The sequence below is a fragment of the Colobus angolensis genome, unplaced genomic scaffold (assembly GCF_000951035.1).
Source record: "Colobus angolensis palliatus isolate OR3802 unplaced genomic scaffold, Cang.pa_1.0 Scaffold377, whole genome shotgun sequence".
In the NCBI taxonomy this organism is placed as follows: Eukaryota; Metazoa; Chordata; class Mammalia; order Primates; family Cercopithecidae; genus Colobus; species Colobus angolensis.
Window position 1 is genome coordinate 184,143 of NW_012117121.1, and position 17,546 is coordinate 201,688.

Genomic DNA, 17,546 nt, shown 5'->3' on the forward strand with positions numbered 1-17,546 from the left:
GGGGGCGGGGTGCAAACATGGAGCCGGAGCTGGGCGCGAACCTGGGTTCAAGGCCCGGGCTCTGGGCACCGACTGGGGCGCGTATGCGCTCGCGGCGTCTTCCGGGATGCCCTCCTCGCTGCCACCAGCAAATTCCTAAACTCTCGGGCACACATCGCCCCTCCCGCCGCAACCCAAACCTGTCCTCGGGCCCTCTAGGGACCGGGGCGTGTGCCAGAACCTACGGCGGTGACTTAAAACGTTCAACGCGGAGTGAATGGGCAGCGCACCCAGACCCGCTTTCCCCTGGCTCTTGGCCGGAGACGGGAAGAGCGATCAGAGGTGACTCGCTTTTGGGGAGTGCGTCTAGACGCAAGCTGTTTGATCCAGCGCTACCTGGCCCGAGAAGGGGCACCGGAAAGCGCTGAGACCAACACACCAACAAGATCGAGTTTGAAATGCAAACCGCCGCCACTTGGCCCCAATTAAAAGGCCAAATCTTTTATGTCAACAAGGAATAATTAGTTTTGGTAATAGAAGCGTAAACAGAATCATCATCCATTGATTTGCTGATTATCCTCCTGTCCCATGACAATCGCCCGCACTTTGCCTGTAGGTGGGACAGACCCTGTGCACCTGAGGCACCGGTAAAGGAGAACTGCACTCTAAAATGGGGGTGGTCAGTTTCCCCCCACCCCACCCGGCACCCCACCCCTTCACCCGAATGTCAGATCCCTTTTCTTTCTGGCTGTACAGGCAGCTCCCATTAATTCCCTAGCTTCTAATAGGAGGGAGGGCTAGGCTTAGCAGTTTGGGTGGCAGAGCAACTCTGGCGATGGCCAGTCCAGCCGGGATCGTTAAATTCCTGGACACTGCCGTTCCACAAAGAGCTGCCCATCTTCCACCCAGTCCGTGAGCCCCCAAGTCCCCTTCTTGGGATCAGTTGTCCCACTTAGCTTCCCTCCCAGGGCCTCCAGGTTCAAAGTCAAATCACGTGGTTCCCCGTCCACTTGAGGTACAGCCAGTTAGACTCCCGGGCTGCAAGATAGCTGGAAAGTTACCCAGAGGCCAGTGCACCCTCTAGCCCCACCATGATTCCTGGGCGTATCCAGCTGACAGTGCATGAGGATGAACAGAAACCCAGAGGGGCTCTGGGGGGCAACGCAATGCTATGACAGCACCAAGCAGCTTCCTCGGCTCCTGAGGACTTTTTAGATGGGAGGGACCTGGGGGTGGCAATGCTCTCAGTCCCACCCCAAAGCGGTATTTGCATAGCACTTAACACAGCATTGGGAAAATGTCACAAATGTCCACAGCGGGAGCCTGAGGCTCCCACGGTGCAAAAGCCAGGAAGGAAGTCTGTGGCCTTCTTGGTGTCGGCCCTCAAACCTCAGGATCCTGGCGCATCTCAAGGCGGCCCAGTCCCCAGCAGCGCCTGGGAAGGTGTGGCAGCTATGCAACCAAATTTATCACCCTCCCAGAGGGACCCTGGCTTCAGAGAAGAGGCACCCTTAGTGGGGTGGAAGGGCATACAGTCCTGATCCCTCCCCCCACCCATCCCCTTGCCCCCCTCCCCCTCAGCCCCGAGGCAGTACCTTTGTCGAGGACGGGCCCAAAGATGGCCAGGCTGTCATCTATGGTGGTGCAGTTCCAGCGGCGGCCCCGGAACTGGTGCTGGCACTCCTGGATGCCCAGTTTCACGCCCTCGGCCACGCTGGGCATGATCTCGATGTAATTGCGGCAGAAGCGCAGTTGCTTGGGGACCAGGCCTGGGATGGAGCCGCAGAGCAGGGGCTGTGAGCCCAGAGATGTGTACTGCTGGCCCAGGGCCAGGGACCTGCAGGCAGACAGAGGGTAGTGACACTGCGGGCACAAAGCATAGAGCCCATCCTGGGCTCCATGGACGCTTTGTGAACCCCCTGGCATAGGTGGAGAGGCAGAGGGCCTGTGCCCTGGCACCTGAATGTGCTACCTTTGACCTCGGGAGTGTGCCACCCCTCAAAGTGCAGAGCTCTGACCCAGGCAAGTCAGCCCTCTGGCTGTATCCAGCTTGCAGGGGGATGGGACCAGCAGAAACTGCTTGTGGGGGCCCATGGGGGCAATGCAAAGCCATGAAAAGAGGTTTGGACTAGAAAGATGGTATTTGGGGCCCAGATCCAGTCCTTTCCAGGTTCTGGGTCCAGCTTCCCTAATGGGCATTGAAGAGATCAGGCTGGGCAATTTCCAAGGCAGTCCAGGATACTGAGGCCACATGGACACTTCCAGTGACTCATGGGACACGCACGTGTGCGTGAGCGCGCACACACACACACACCATCCTTGGCAATGCCCTCAGCCTCTTTCCCACGATGCTGCCAGCCCAGCCCAGAGCCTCCCAGTGTCTGCCCAAGGAATCACTGGCTTGCACCAAGCCCTTTGTCTACCAGGGCCTCCATGACCATCTTTCCAGTTCCCTAAAAGTTTCTAGATCTCCACCTCTTTTCTCATGAGAGACTGGAGCTTGGCTTTGTTTCAAAACAAGTTTAGCACAGAGTCAGAAGGGAGATCGCAGATCTCACTGCCCACACCCAACACCAGGTGACTGGTCAATTCACTCCATTTCTCTGCCCCCTCAATTTTCAATCAATATTCCATCAATTCTCTCAGGTTTTACAAAGAGTCAGCGACAGAAAGAATGACCTTATGAGGTGGGGCGGAAGAGTTTAAAATACTGGAAAACCAAGGTTGGAATTGATACTTTTCCGTTCCCTCCCCTCAGCACAGTAACAGCAGAAATGACATTTTGTGGGAGAACCTGAGAAAATGACCCGTGAGTGTCAGTGACCTTCAAGGACAATTGCAATCTGCTGTATGACCAGGGGCAGTGTGAGCTGGAAGAAGGGGCCCATCTCCTCTCCCAATGTGTCCAGCACTGACCAAGGCTTTGGTCCAGCATTGGCCTAAGTCAAGTTTCCCACAAAAAGCGATGAGCAAAAGCCTCGGAAAGAGGGCCTGGGAGAAGACCCCATGGGGCAGGGTTCAGCTTTTTTGTGTACTTTTTAGTACACAAAACTTCTGGGCTGGAGGCAGGGCCAAGTCAAACATCTGCCATTTAGCAACTGTTACTGCTTGTCAGGCACTTTATAGGCAACATTTCTGATCAATTCCCGAATGTGAAGAACATCACTATCTCCTGGATGAGGAAATTGAGGTTTAGAGAGTAAATTAGCTTGCTTAAGGCTTTTTGGTACCCTGCCCTGTCTGCAGGGCTGCAAATGTCCCCGTTGAGCCTCCCTCCGGGCTCAGGCTGCCCCTCCCATGCTCTTGAGCAGCACGGCCAGTCCTGCTGTGCCAGCTGTCCCCACAGCCCTGCAATCACTGGAGGGGAAACTGAGGGAGGGTTCAGTGCAGACAACTTGGCCTTGCACCATCCTAGATGGGCAGCTCAGGAGCAAGATACAGGGAAGAAGGCTGGACTGTCCCCGCTCCTTCCTCTGGTGTTCGGGACACAAAGCGCTATGCAGGACCGCTGCAGCGAGGAGCTGAGGCAGGAGTGAGAGGCACTCAGAGACCCTTCCTCTGCCGTCCTCCTCCCCTTCCCGTTGCCTTCCTGCCTCCTCCTTCCTCCCCCTCTCCCAGCCCTTGCTTTATACCTTCTGCAGGCCTGGGCACCCTCAAGCTAAACTGGAGGCCGAGCCCTGGTCCGACAGCAGAACCCACAGGAGGAGCCCTAAGGGAGCACTAAGCCCATTATACAGATGAAAAACAGAGGCCGACCAGGCCAGGTGGCTCACGCCTGTGATCCCAGCTACCCAGGAGGCTGAGGCAGGAGAATCGCTTGAACCTGGGAGGTGGAGGTTTCCGTGAGCCAAGATCACGCCACTGCACTCCAGCTTGGGTGACAGAGCGACACTTCATCTCAAAAAAAAGAAATAAAGAAAAAGAAAAAGCACAGAGCACAGACCATCAAAGAGGAGCAACTTGTGCAAGGCCACACAGCCACATCCACAGAGCCAGGCCGGCTGGCTCAGGGGACTGAGGAGTCAGGGGGCCCACGCTGGCAAGGCGGCTCCTCACCCAGCTCTCCAAGGGCTTCCCTGCTTCCTCCCAGGTGGGTCTTCACAGCCCAGCAGAGCACCTGAGCTCTGGCACACTGCCTGGCATGGCTTGATTGGCCGCAAAGGCCAGAGTGCTCCCCAGACATCTCCAGGAAGGAGACGCCACTGAGCCCTTCCTGCTGTGCAGACGCAGTCTCTCCTCTGCCCCACGGGGATTTCCTTCTGTCCCCGCAGTTACATGGACACTGGCAATACTAATGACAACTATTTATGTAGTACTTGCTCTGTGCCAGACACTTCAAATACATGATCTCACTGAATCCTCACAGCAACTCTGAGAGGTCAGTATTGTCATCCCCGTTTTACAGATGAGGAAACAGGCATGGAGAAGTTGGGTGACTTATGCAAGGAAGTGGCTGAGCCAGAATTCAAGCCCTGGGTTTGTCTGACTTCCAGTGTGATGTCCTCTGAGAACAATTCCTGAGCCTCAGACATGATGAGCTGTTTTCCCTCTTTCCACCAAACCCTGTCTCCTTCCTGTTGCCCAGGTCCCACCACCAACTGTGGACCTGGGAGCCATGGTGCCAGGGTCCCATCCAGCTCTACCACTTCCTAGCTGCTGATCTCAGCAATTTTCTTAACTTCTCTATACCTCAGTTTCTTTATCAGTAAAATAGACATGACAGGAGGAATAAGTGACACAATCCAGTGTGTGGCACGTGGGGAGCCCTTGCTAGATGGTGGTTGCTATGGTTACGGTGTGTTTGGAGCTGTCCCCAGCACTTTGTTCCCTGCCTTGTCACCAACCTCATTTCTTCCATCCTTGCATCCCTGACTTGGTAGAACACATGAGAAATCTCAGCCCCTTCCCATCCAACACTGGGAAGGATGCGTGGATCAGACCTCAGTCCTCACAGGGGTGGCGGAACAAAGACAGTTGTGATCTGGCTGAGGGTTCAAGGTCACTCAAAGAGTGCAGGCAAAAGGACATTTTCAGGATGCTCCATTCAAAGGCTTCAGTTCAGATGGGGACATCCTGCGAGTAATTAGCAAGGCCTCTGGCAATGGGGCTCAGCTCCTGGGCCGGTGTCAGAGACTAATGAGGCAGTGGCCATGGGACTGATTTCTGCAGGATGGCTGCCCTCCCCCAAACATGCCCGGCCACCCCCACCCTGAGCCTCCTGCCCCCACATTGCTGAAATTCCACCATCGCGGACACATTAACTCGCCACTCCTATTCCCCATTATCGAAGTACACGTTCCACTGAGGGAGGCGGCACAGTGAGTCTCATGCTCCCGGATTCTTTGTGCCGAAGTGCGCGTGGCTTTGACGGATTTGCCTAGCCAGCTGAACAACTCCAGCGGGGCCGTTTCACACTTCCACACCTTTGCGCATGCTGAGCCCTGGGCCCAGAGCACCTCTCCGCTGCCAGGCCCCCAGGAAATATCCTGCCCATCCTTTGAAACCTGATTCCTAGGTCGCCACCATTCTAAAGGCTTCTGTGAGCTCCCAGACAGAAGTCACCTCTCCTCCGCCTGAGTCTTTCCTATACCTAATTCAAACCTTCTTATCCCTAAGTGCTGAATTGATTTGTTTCCAATTCCATCTGGCTGTGCCGGTCTCCGTGTCCAAGAAGAGAGGTAGTATGTTCTCCAGTTATTCCCCAGTCCCTCCCCCATCACACACACACACACACACACACACACACACGCCCACTCGGCCTTCCAAAGGGCCAGGCACATGCTAGGTATTCGCTGATTCTGGAGGAAAGGAATGAAGAACTCTTCCAAAGGACCAGCCTGATGCCCCTCACTCGCCAGACCTCCCGGCATCCGGAGCTTCCGCCTACACACAGGACAAGACTCCTTGGTTCCGCTGAGGAAGTTCCTACGTTTAGGATCTGAGACGATGGCCAGGCTCCCAAGGGGGATAGAGACCTGCCTGGCACTGGCAGCTGGTGAGGGGGAGGGCGGAGGACCCTGCCAGGCCTTCGCAGCTGGGTCAGGGGCTATTTATACCCAACTCCTGGCCTGGTCCTTCCCTTCCCTAGGGCCCTGCCACCCTCCTCCTGAAGCTGGCTCATCCTCCACCCTGACCACCCACTGCCCAGCTGGGCTGAGGACAGACACGGGCAGCCAGGCGGATGGGCTGTGCGTGCACTGCACAACAGGCTGCTTGTGGAAACTTTGGTATTGACCCCTTGGAGTGAAATATTCCTCTCCAAATAAGCCAGACCTAAACCTCGTGCGTGGTCTCATCTAACTCCCACCCCCTACCCCAGTTCTGTGCCTCTACCCTGATGATGCCTGTTGTGGCCAGAGGGCTGCAGGAGGCCTGCATGGTGAACACAAGGCAGAGAGGACATTTGTTTTTCTATTTTTGAGACAGAGTCTTGCTCTGTTGCCCAGGCTGGAGTGCAAAAGCGTGATCTAGGCTCACTGCAACCTCCACCTCCTGAGTTCAAGTGATTCTCCTGCCTCAGCCTCTCAAGTAGCTGGGATAAGAGGCATGTGCTGGCCGGGCGTGGTGGCTCAAGCCTGTAATCCCAGCACTTTGGGAGGCTGAGACGGGCGGATCACGAGGTCAGGAGATCGAGACCATCCTGGCTAACACGGTGAAACCCCGTCTCTACTTAAAAATACAAAAAACTAGCTGGGCGAGGTGGCGGGCGCCTGTAGTCCCAGCTACTCAGGAGGCTGAGGCAGGAGAATGGTGTAAACCCGGGAGGCAGAGCTTGCAGTGAGCTGAGATCCGGCCACTGCACTCTAGCCTGGGCCACAGGGCGAGACTCCGTCTCAAAAAAAAAAAAAAAAGGCATGTGCCACCATGCCTGGATAATTTTTGTATTTTCAGTAGATTTTTGCAATATTGGCCAGGCTCGTCTCAAACTCCTGACCAAGTGATCCACCTGCCTCTGCCTCTGCCTCCCAAAGTGCTGGGATTATAGGTGTGAGCCACCGCGCCCGGCCATAGAGAGCATTTCTGATCAGTGAATTCAGGTCAGCCTGGATTCTGCATTGACTTATGCACCTAACATATGGTGAGACACCTAAAGGCACCCTGTGCAGGGCATCCCGCCTGGTCTGACACTGGGATTGCTGGCCTCAGATGCTGCCATCCACCCAGTGACGGCCAATCCCCTGCTGATGGGGGTCTGGCTGCTGCCAGGGACCCCCACTGTGCTGCCAGGGCCCACTCCCCTGAGTGATCTATTAGGGTATGCAGCCCTGCACCCACCCAGGTGGCCTCCCAGATGGAATCACACACAATCTCCCTCCTCTACCCTACATACAGAACATAGGGAAAGAGAGCCCTGTCCCTCAAAAAGTTAAACAGAGAATCATCCTATAATCCAGCAATGCCATACCTGGTATACACCCAAAAGAGTTGAAAATGGGGGCTCCAACAGACACCTGTACACCAGTGTTCATGGCAGTGCTACTCACAGCAGCCAAAAGGTAGAAACAATCCAAGAGTCCTCAGCAGACGAATGGATAAACAACAGGTGGCCCATCCATACAACGGGACCTTATTCAGCCAGAAAAAGGAAGGAAGCGGGTGTGGTGGTGGTAATCCCAGCACTCTGGGAAGTCGAGGTGGGTGGATCACCTAAGGTCAGGAGTTCAAGACCAGCCTGGACAACATGATGAAACCCCATCTCTACTAAAAATACAAAAATTAGCCGGGCCTGGTGGCACATGCCTGTAATCCCAGCTACTCGGGAGGCTGAGGCAGGAGAATTGCTAGAACCTGGGAGGCAGAGGTTACAGTGAGCCAATTGAGCCACTGTTTTCTAGCCTGGGCAACAGAGCAAGACTCTGTCCCCCGGCCCCCCAAAAAAGGAATGAAATTCTGATGCTTCTGATGCAAGCTGCAATGTAGAGGAAATTGAAAACAAGCTAAGTGATAGCAGCCACACACAGAAGGACAAATGCTATATGATTTCACTTACATGAGGTTCTAGGTAAAGACACTCCAGCTTGGGCAACAGAGTAAGACTCTGTCTCAAAAAAAAAAAAAAAAGGAATGAAATTCTGATGCAAGCTACAACGTAGAAGAACCTTGAAAACAAGCTAAGCGACAGTAGCCAGACACAGATGGACAAACACTGTATTATTCCACTTACACGAGGTGTCTAGGTAAATTCATAGGGACAGAAAGTAGAACAGAGGTTGCCAGGGGCTCTGGAAGGGACAGAGTGGGAAGTTACTGCTTAATAAGTACAGCGTTAGGAATGATGAAAACAGACAGTGGTGATGGCCACACAGCATTGGAATGTACTTAATGCCACTGAATAGTACACTTTAAAATAGTTAAATAGCAAAATTTAAAAAAATAAAAGGAGGGGAGGTGTTTGCATTCCTAATCTCCAACTCCCCACCTAGAGCCCCTCTGCAGGACGAAATTCCAGAGCGCTGGGTCTAGTCTAATTCCCTCTTCCTCTGTATGGGAGGATTGAGACCCAGAGAGGGTTTGTCGTTTTCCGGGGTCACACAGCTGGCTGCCCGGGAGGTGGGAGGAGAACCCAGGGCTCACGATTCTTTTACCCACCAGGCTCCTAACCTGGGGGTGATGAATGCACATTCTCAGAGGCTTCTCTGGGGCTGGGCACAAAAGGGACCCACCTGGCTCCACATGGGTGGGGCTGTAGAAGGTGGACCCAGGGGCTGCGGCCCAGGGAAAGGCTCCCCTCTTCCCTCTGGTCTCAGGATGCCCTCCAGGGCCAAGCCTCCCCCAGTCATGCCTTCTTTGCAGAAGTGGGCCCTTTGCCCTCACCTTTCTCCATGTGGAAACCTAACCATCTCTGCCAGCCTCAAAGGGAAGGCATCTGAAGACTCTGATCTGAAGATCTAGTGTCTCTTAAAACGACTGACATGGCTGCTGAGAGGGAGAGGAGGAGGGAAGGTGAGGAGAGGGAATCAGAAACCACCTCTCCTGTGGACATTTTTCTCTCCCTGCAGTGGGGGCCACAGTGCTCCTGTCAACCCCACAACAGCCCAGGGCCAGGTGCTCCACCTGCTGGCTCCTGGGCAGTACTGGAAAAAGGCCCAACCTGTTCCTGGGCCCAGAGGGGCTCCACCCTCCACGGAAACTTCTAGAAGGGAAAGGAAAGGTTTGAGGAAAGAGCAGGAGGTAAGGAACCAAGCGTTGGCTTTGGAACTCAGGCCACTACCTTTCCACTTAGGTCAAGAAGCCGTTCAGGATTGGCAGATGTCAGGACAGGAAGCCCAGCCAGTTCAGGGGCACATGTGCATGCCGTGGGGCTGGGCCTGGTGGGCTCTGACACACCCAACTCCTGGAGCTTCCAAGAAGCTTACACCCATAGTGACAAGGCAATCACTGCTGAGGACGAGGGAGGCCACAGGCCTGGACTGGAGGCGCTCACCTGGCTGCTTGGCAGGGGGCTTGTGACAAAGCCAGAGAAACCTAGCTCAGGATTCCAGCTGCCACTGTTCCTCGCCCTCCTGGAACACAAGTGCACCCTGCGGGTACTGAGCACAGGTCTGGACCTTGTCGACATTTCAGTACAGGGCCAAGGGTAGGGGGTTTCTTCTGAGCCCAAAGGGGCTCCGGTGGGGCTGTGTCCTGTGGCTCTGGGAGAGTGCCGAGGTGCCTCAGGGGGTGCCTTTCATCGAAGAAGTGGGAGATGTCTCCAGGCCTTGCCATTAGGGGCTAGTTCATTCTCTCAACAGGGGGCAGGGGCCCTCTGGCTCGCCTGCATCTCCAGCAGGGGTGGGAGCACCCTTGCCTATGTCTAGGACAGGAAGTGAAGGGTGAGGGTGGAGTGGGTGCAGGCCCTGAGCTGGGACCCATGGTCTTGAGATGAAACCTTGAAGGAGCAGCTGCCCGGGCTCTAAGCCCAGTGGGCTCCTGTCTTGATTTAGCCCCAGCTGTCAAGATTGGGGCCTGGTGATTTGTGGAGTCAGAGGAAGTGCCTGTCCTTCAGAGAGCAGGTTAAAGTCTGGCTTTGGTAAACAAAGTCATTCACTGCCTATTCACTCAACACACACGAACTGAGTGATGACTCTCAGCCTGGCAGGGTTCCAGGTCTGGGAACGTGGAGATGAATGAATCCACACCCGAAGAGCACCCAGCCCAGGAGGCTGCTGTCAGTAACAGACCAACAAGCATTTCTTGAGCACCTACTAGGTCTGGGCACTTAAATGAGTGAGACATGGTCCCAAGGCACGTGTAACTTTCAGCTCCAGTAACCTCCGGGCCAGAGGGTGCATGGTCAGGGCGAGCGATCTGCAGGAACGAGGGCAAGTGGGTCCTCACTACCTCTGGAGGGCTCCATGTGGAGCAGTTACTGAGCTGGAGAAGGATGGCTAGGGGCCCTCAGGTGGTGATAGGTGGCAGGGGGACAGCTCCAGACAAGGTGGCATGTCCCCCCACACCAGGGTCTAGGAGCCACACAGAGGAGCAGAGGAAGGGAAGCAGCTAGAGAGGGGCCCTGAGTGCCAGGCATTATCGGACAAACTAGCACGTTCCTTAGCTGGACTTTGGAATATTGTCCTGTCAGTCATGTGCAAAATGAGACAAGAGGTGGGTGCTGGGAAAGCGGCTGGGAGGCGGGGTTGCGTGGATGCTAAGGAGACTCTGGGGCCTGGGGATCCATTGCAACCTCCCAGGGCCCAGCTCTCATTGTGCAGCTGGACCAAGACCCATGTGCCTAGGTGACCGGGGTCTGTGGCAGGGGATGCGCCCCCTGGCCATCTCAGGACAGTGGTTTCAGGAACAGACAGGAAGCTGTGAATAAGGACTGGTAGCCATTTGATCCCATGAGAAACAGGAGGAAGGAGGAAAGTATGGCCAAGGTTTTGAGCCAGGATGACCAGGAAGATGGAGATGGTGTCCACCAAGATGGGAAGGTAAGAAGCAAAGCAGCTTTGGGAACAAGACGAGGAAGTGTGTGGGGCCAGAGAGACTTCCAGGCACCACATAGAGATAGAGCTGGGCCCAAGAGGGAAACAGAAGCTAGAAATCCATCTGGGGATGCTTGTCTGGGAGCTAAAAGTTGAATTATACTTTAGGCCCGATCTTGGCTGTGGGCACACGGGTGGGGGGACACTGAGCCTCACGGTGGGAGCCGTGATGCCATATGCCAAGGGGTGAGGTCACCAGGGAGGGGCTAGGGGCCGAGGGCCAGCCAGCCCATCTTCAGGGCCTGAACCTCACACTAGGAGGCTGGAAAGGTGGGTTCTCCCAACACCTCAGCCCCTGCCCAGCCAACACTGGCAGCAGGCGCCCAGGTCTGGCTCGTGTTTTCCGTATTCCAGACGAAGTCCCCACGAGATACACAGCCAACATACCTACGCAGAGGGCCCCTCCCTCCTCTGCGCTTTCCCCCTTTTGCTTTTCTTATGATGCATCCTAAGCCTTCAGTGCACAGCTGCCTTCCCTTGGGGACCCCTCTCTGACCACACAGTGGGACCTCCCAGCCCTAACCCTGCTCCTATTACAAGCTACAAAGCCAGCTCATCCCTGTTGTCCTGGGACCCAGGTTCTGGGTCTGTCCCTCAGGTTGGCTCGGCTAAACTCTGAGCCTTTGGGCTTTGGCCAGCCTTTCCTGGACCTGTCACCCTGCATTGTGTCACTAATGTCACCGTGAGTGCAGCAGGAACAGAAAGGTGAGGTCTGGGGGTGACTCTGAGTAGAAAGGGATATCCCAGGCAGCGATCCACACCACAGGAGAAAAACCCATGCACGCCGAGAAAAGATAACCAAGTAAAAAGCTATTCCTTCCCCTCAGGCAGGAGCCCCTGAGGACAGGCCCTAGGAGCCTGGGAAACACACTAGCCCTGCTGGCCAAATGACTACTTTACATTCTGTGAGCGACTTTAGCAACTCACTTCTAAAGGTTCCCTTTCAGGACCACGAGGTGCCATCCAAGGAGGTGGCACAGCTCCGCTGCCAGGGACCACCTGAGAGTCCAGGAGGACCATGGTTCTGGGCAGCCATGGGAAGAAGGAAAGGGTGCAGGCAGAAGCTCAAAGCCAAGGGTTTGGCCACAGACTATACCCCAGTCAGAGGCTGCGGGCCCTGCGCTCCATCCCAGGAAGCCCTGTGGGATGTTTCTTTGGGGAGAAAAGGGAAGGGAGGGAAGGGGTGTGGAGGGTGGGGCAGTGCCTGGGCTGGAATGTTGCAGCTTCTGTTCTCCAAAGCAGCTCCCGGAGCGCCTGCCTGCGGCTCTGGCTGATCTGATAAGATGTGACAAGACGGCCTGAAAAATGTTGAAACCTGTAAAATGTTTAAACCTGTTTTTCGTTGTGTTGTGAGCATGAAGTGCTTTTTCTTTCTTTCTTACCTGCCCCCCAACCCCACCCCTTCATTTCACAGGAAAGTGAAGTTGATAAGACTGGAAAAAGGGAGGAGGGTGCGAGAGAGGGATTGTTGCCTTCAGCCAAATTGTGGGCCGGGGCATGGAGCAGTCTGGTGGGACCTGGGGAGGAGGAAAGAGAGTGGGAACAGGAGGGAAGAGGGGGCAAGAGGTGAGAGGAGTCTAGGGTGGAAAAAGGAGGAGGACAGGAGAAGCGGGTGAGGGAGGGGTCCTGCACCCCTGGCCTGCTCAGGAGCTGCAGCCCATCCTCCCCAGGACCAAACACAGTCCCCCACTTGGCACCCCGAGGAACCCCAGGGCTGTGGGTCTCTTCCTTCAAGCAGGGTATTCACAGGGAAGGGCCTAGGCCCAGAGGGGTGTCCAGAGATGGGTAAAAGGCAGGGACCTCACTCTTCAGACCCCAGAGAGTCTCCCTGAGAGGCACCAAGCCCACAGGTTGGCACATGTTGCCTGGTGACCACAGAGGGAAGTAGCTCCCAAGGACACATGCCGAGAGCTGGGTCAGTTTCTCCACTTTGCTGTGCAGTTCAGGACTCACAGGTGAGCCCAGACGCCCTGTGCTTGCTCAGGTAGAGTCCCAGCCCTCTGCGTTCAGGCACGCAAAGGGGTGCCACGCTGTCTATGTTACTGAGGATGCCATCAAGGCCCAGAGGCCTATTTGGAGTCACAGCATTTCTGCCCATCAGTTTTGGGTGATTGTCATACAATTCCCCCTAAATGTCTAGTCTTGCCAACTCAGGGGATCCTGAACATTCTAGAACATTCTAGAAACCCTGGTGGGCCCAGGTGTGTCTGGGGTGCTCATCAGTACAAAGATAGATGTTCAATAAAGACCATTTTTCTCTTCTTTTTTTCTTTCTTTCTTTTTTTTTTTTTTTTTTGAGACAGGGTCTCACTCTGTCACACAGGCTGCAGTGCAGTGGCACAATCACAGCTCACTGTAGCCTCGAACTACTTGGCTCAGCTGATCCTCCCACCTCAGCCTCCTGAGTAGCTGAGACTACAGGCACCTGCCACTATGCTCTACTAAGTTTTTAAAAATTTTTGTGGAGATGGAGTCTTGCTATATTGCCCAGGCTGGGTTTCGAACTCCTGGGCCCAAGCAATCCTCCCACCTCAGCCTCCCCAAGTGCTGGGATTGCAGGCGTGAGCCACCGTGCCCAGCCAATAAAGACTTGTTGAAGAGAAGTCTCCACCTGTGAATGTGTTCTTACTATTGGAGTAGGGTGGAGGCAGTGGGTGGGGGCGAGGTGGGGGGAACAATAGGAGTGTCCTGGAAAGGCCTTAGGAGCATTCTGTAAATGGCCATGCATGTTAGTGATTCCATTACAATGTTAGGTCATAAAATGTCAAAGCTAAGTGGGACTTTTGACATCACCTAGTTCAGCTCCTAGGGGGAATTAAGGCCCAGGGAAGCGCTGTGCCTTTCCCCACTCCGTTCCTCCACTGGTTGAAAGCAGAGCAGAGCGCACAGCCCAGGCATGCTGACTTCCAGCCAGAGCCGGTGTCCCTTATAGCATGCAGATCCTTCCTGAAGCCTCCCAGACCTGACCATCTGAGGGCTGGGCCTCATTCAGTACCTGCATACTACGTGCCCAAGATGTATATATAAGATGTAGCCTCAGCCGGGCGCAGTGGCTCATGCCTGTATTCCCAGCACTTTGGGAGACTTAGGCGGGCGGATCAGTTGAAGTCAGGAGTTTGAGACCAGCCTGGCCAACATGGCGAAACACCCGCCTCTACTAAAAACAGAAAAAATTAACCAGATATGGTGGCAGGCACCTGTAATCACAGCTACTCTGGAGGCTGAGATAGGAGAATCGCTTGAACCCGGGAGGTGGAGGTTGCAGTGAGCTGAGATTGTGCCACTGCACTCCAGCCTGGGCAACAGAGTGAGACTCTGCCTCAAAAAAAAAAAAAAAAAAGATGTAGCCTCCACCCTCCTCAGTGACCCCACCTCAGTGCAGGTGACCAGTCAGTTGCAGAGTGTGAGAAGTCCCACTTGGGACTTCAAGGAATAGGGTGCTGAGGGGAAGCAAGTGGCAGAAGGCAAAGAAGACCTCTTCAAAGGGGTGACATTCAAGCTGGGCCTTGAAGTTGAGCTCAGCTTGGTCAACTTTTCCTCCTGGAGCTTGGCCATCTGTTTCTTTGCCTCCCACTCCACTAAGCGGAATTCTAATTCAAACTTTTCCTAAGCCATGTTTGCATCTTTAGTTCATTTTCGCCTGTAACATTTCTCCCCCTTCCTGAGCCCTCCACATCCAAAGTCAGTTTCCCATTTTACAGACTGGGAAATGAGAAACTTACAGAGTTAGGCTGCTGTTCTGAGAAGCCAAGTCTGCTAATTCCTACACCAGGATTTTCCTGGGTCCCCGCATTGCTATACCCTTCAAGCCAGTTCTGGTAAAAGATAAGACATAGCCTGCCCAGCCCTCTTGTTCACGTCTGACTCCAGACTCCTATTCATCCCTCAAGGTCCCATGTTTAAATCCCCTTTTAACATCTCCAGTTCGAATTGTTCCCTCTGGTCATTTCCCCAGCTCTTATACATCCCTCAGGGGTAACCTTCAACACACTCAAGTGAATTGTCCACCGACTCCATTGATGGTGAGTTTTTTGAGAGGAGGGATTCTTTCACTCGTTTGCACATGGAATCTAGCCCCTACTTCAGCAGGCACAGCGGCCCTGTGAGGACCTCCCTGCCTCCTTTTGCTGCACTCAGCAGCCCCACTGAGTGCCCAGTCCTTTCCTTCGTCTCTCCCACATCCCACAGGCTGTCTCCACGGTGAGCTGAGGGCAGGTGATGGCCATGGCCCCGCTGACTCTCTGGGCCTTTTAACACAGCTGCTAGCTCCACAGTTTTGGAGTCTTTTATTTGAATCTTAGAAGCAGCCCAGTGGGGAACACACAAAGCTGTGCTGCTTGGCTGGGAGCTCACTCTTAGAGCAGCTCCCCAGGGCTCCTCAGAGAGCCACCAGCCTGGTGTGTGTCTTTTTTCTATAAACGTTCATGCTGAGTCAGGCCTTATGCTGGACGCTGGGAGCACAGTGCGTGGGGCACTCCTGGTCTTGCAAGGACTCCCAGCTGAACCTGGAGCTGCCCCGAGGGAACCCACCCCCTCTTTATGGTAGCCCAGAGGCCACCCATCCTGCCTCACACCTGACAACACTGACCACCAGGGCTGGCACCTACCTGGACTGTCCCACCCACTTCCTTATTCTATGCCCTTTAGAAAACCAAGGACAGTCCCTGACCGGCTGGCTACTGGGGTCAGGGATGCAGGTGATGCGCTACAGCAGATCACTTGGGGTGGTTTTGAAAAATACAGACACCTGGGCTCCAACATCAGCATGGCAGGATCAGAGCCTCTGGGGAGGAGTCCAGGAAACTGGATCGTTAAAAACCTCCGCCAGAAGTGTGACAGCAGAATGGTATGAGATGATGCAGCAGGAAGACCCCGACCTTCCCTGTGACGTTCTTTGGCCAAAGATGTTTCATCTGATCTAACCAAGCTTTGAGAGGTAACTTCTGGTTATCAGGGAACACAAGGGACAGAGGAACAAACCAAATGACACCATGGGGAAGCAACAGGACAAATTCAGAGCAGGGTTTGAACCCAGGGCCTTGTCAGCTGGAGTACTAAACCATGGCTCGGCACTTTGAGGCCACAGAGCACTGGACACTGCCCAGGGTTCCAGCTTGGACCTCCAGCTGGGCCTGGGCCTGGCCCTGGCCCTGGAGCCAGCAGTGGCAGGTGCACACGCAGGAGCCAGCTGCAGGTCGGGAGGCCTCACAGGAGGTGCTGCGACCACACCCGGGTGCTCAGGGCAACGATCCCACTGTCTGCCTTTCAAGGTGGGTATTTCCACCACATTCCCAGGAGGGCTTCTTTGCGCCGCGTCCCCCCACGGCGCTGAGGACGGGCAGGTGAAGACAGCCCTGCCCAGCACCTGGACTTCCCCCGCTCTATTTAGGGAGGCCCCACCCAAGTTCAAAGCGTTGGCTGCCCCTCCCTCGCAGCCCTGTTCCCCATCCCCAGGCGAGGCAGTCCAGAGCGAGCCTCAACATTTTCCTCTGCACCTCCTTCCCCCAACTTCATCAGTCCCTGCCGCCCATTCCTCCGCAGGGTCCTTGCTTTAGCTCTGTCCTCTCCTTATAACAGGTGCCTGGGTTTGCAAACATGCACTCAGCACCTGTTAGGAGCCAAATCTGAGTTCATTACAGACCCACACAGGACTTCATTACATATTCCAGCACCCAGCAGGGTGGGCCATTGGTTCTCATCCCTGGCTGCATAGTAAGTGGCCCTGCTGAGCTTAGAAACAAGGCTGCCTGGGCCCCCTGCAGAGAAAGGGATTTAAATGGTCTAGATGCCCCCTCCCCTCTGTGGTATCCTCCTCCCCCTCCCTCAAGGTTGAGAAGCACTGCCCTAGTTGCAGACAGGGCTGGGGACCTGCCCACGGCCACACCCTGGGTCCACAGCTGAGGCTCCTGGGTCCTCTGCCCTCCCCCTGGGCCCCACCTCCTACTCCCAGTACCAGTCCCTCCTTTCCAGGTTGTTAGGATCAACCCATCCCCTGTTTTCCAACCTCTGGTCTTGTCCACTTCCTCTCCCGAAGTAGCCCTCCCCCATCATCTCTCTCCTGGCCTCTCAGCAAATCTCCATCTTCACGGCCACAGAAGCCAAACTTTCCTGATCCAGCAGCCATGAAGAAGAAGTGTTTGGGCATGCCCCTCCGTTTCTGTGCACCTTGGCAGAAGTCAGACGCCAGCTACTGTGCTCGCATTTTATGTGCGTTCCAAAACACACGCTCACATACGTGGGAAAAGGACAAGATGAAAGATGTGTTTCAAAGGAAACCTTTCCTCCTGCAGCCTCATGCGTCATCTGGAGACCCCTGCCCAGGCCTGACTCCTCGTCTCCTCTGGGGTTTTCCTCTTTCCTTTTCCCTTCTTCCTGATTTCCCCTCTTAGTTTTCTTAACCGTGCAGTGGTGTGTATCTCGTTGTGAGTAGATGGAAGTTCTCTCTGCAAAGGTACAGGATGCTGACACTCTTGGGGTTCAAGGTAGCAAGCCTTTCCCCTACTGGGTTAGGGGCTCCACACCTTCCTTGGTTCTTGCCTGCAGCTACATTTCCCCCCACCCGAGGACCTCGCTTTCCTTACTCTTTTTTTTTTTTTTTTTTTT

The 17,546-nt window shown here is 54.8% G+C and overlaps 1 protein-coding gene across 1 annotated transcript in view; it reads right to left on the reverse strand.

The window, feature by feature from the left end:
• Nucleotides 1-17,546, reverse strand: part of WNT3 (wingless-type MMTV integration site family, member 3) — a 57,325-nt gene that overhangs the window by 9,646 nt on the left and 30,133 nt on the right. Inside the window, exon 2 of the mRNA XM_011953903.1 lies at nt 1,575-1,816. Coding sequence (XP_011809293.1) covers nt 1,575-1,816 — 242 coding nt within the window. The remainder of the gene's footprint in view (nt 1-1,574; nt 1,817-17,546) is intronic.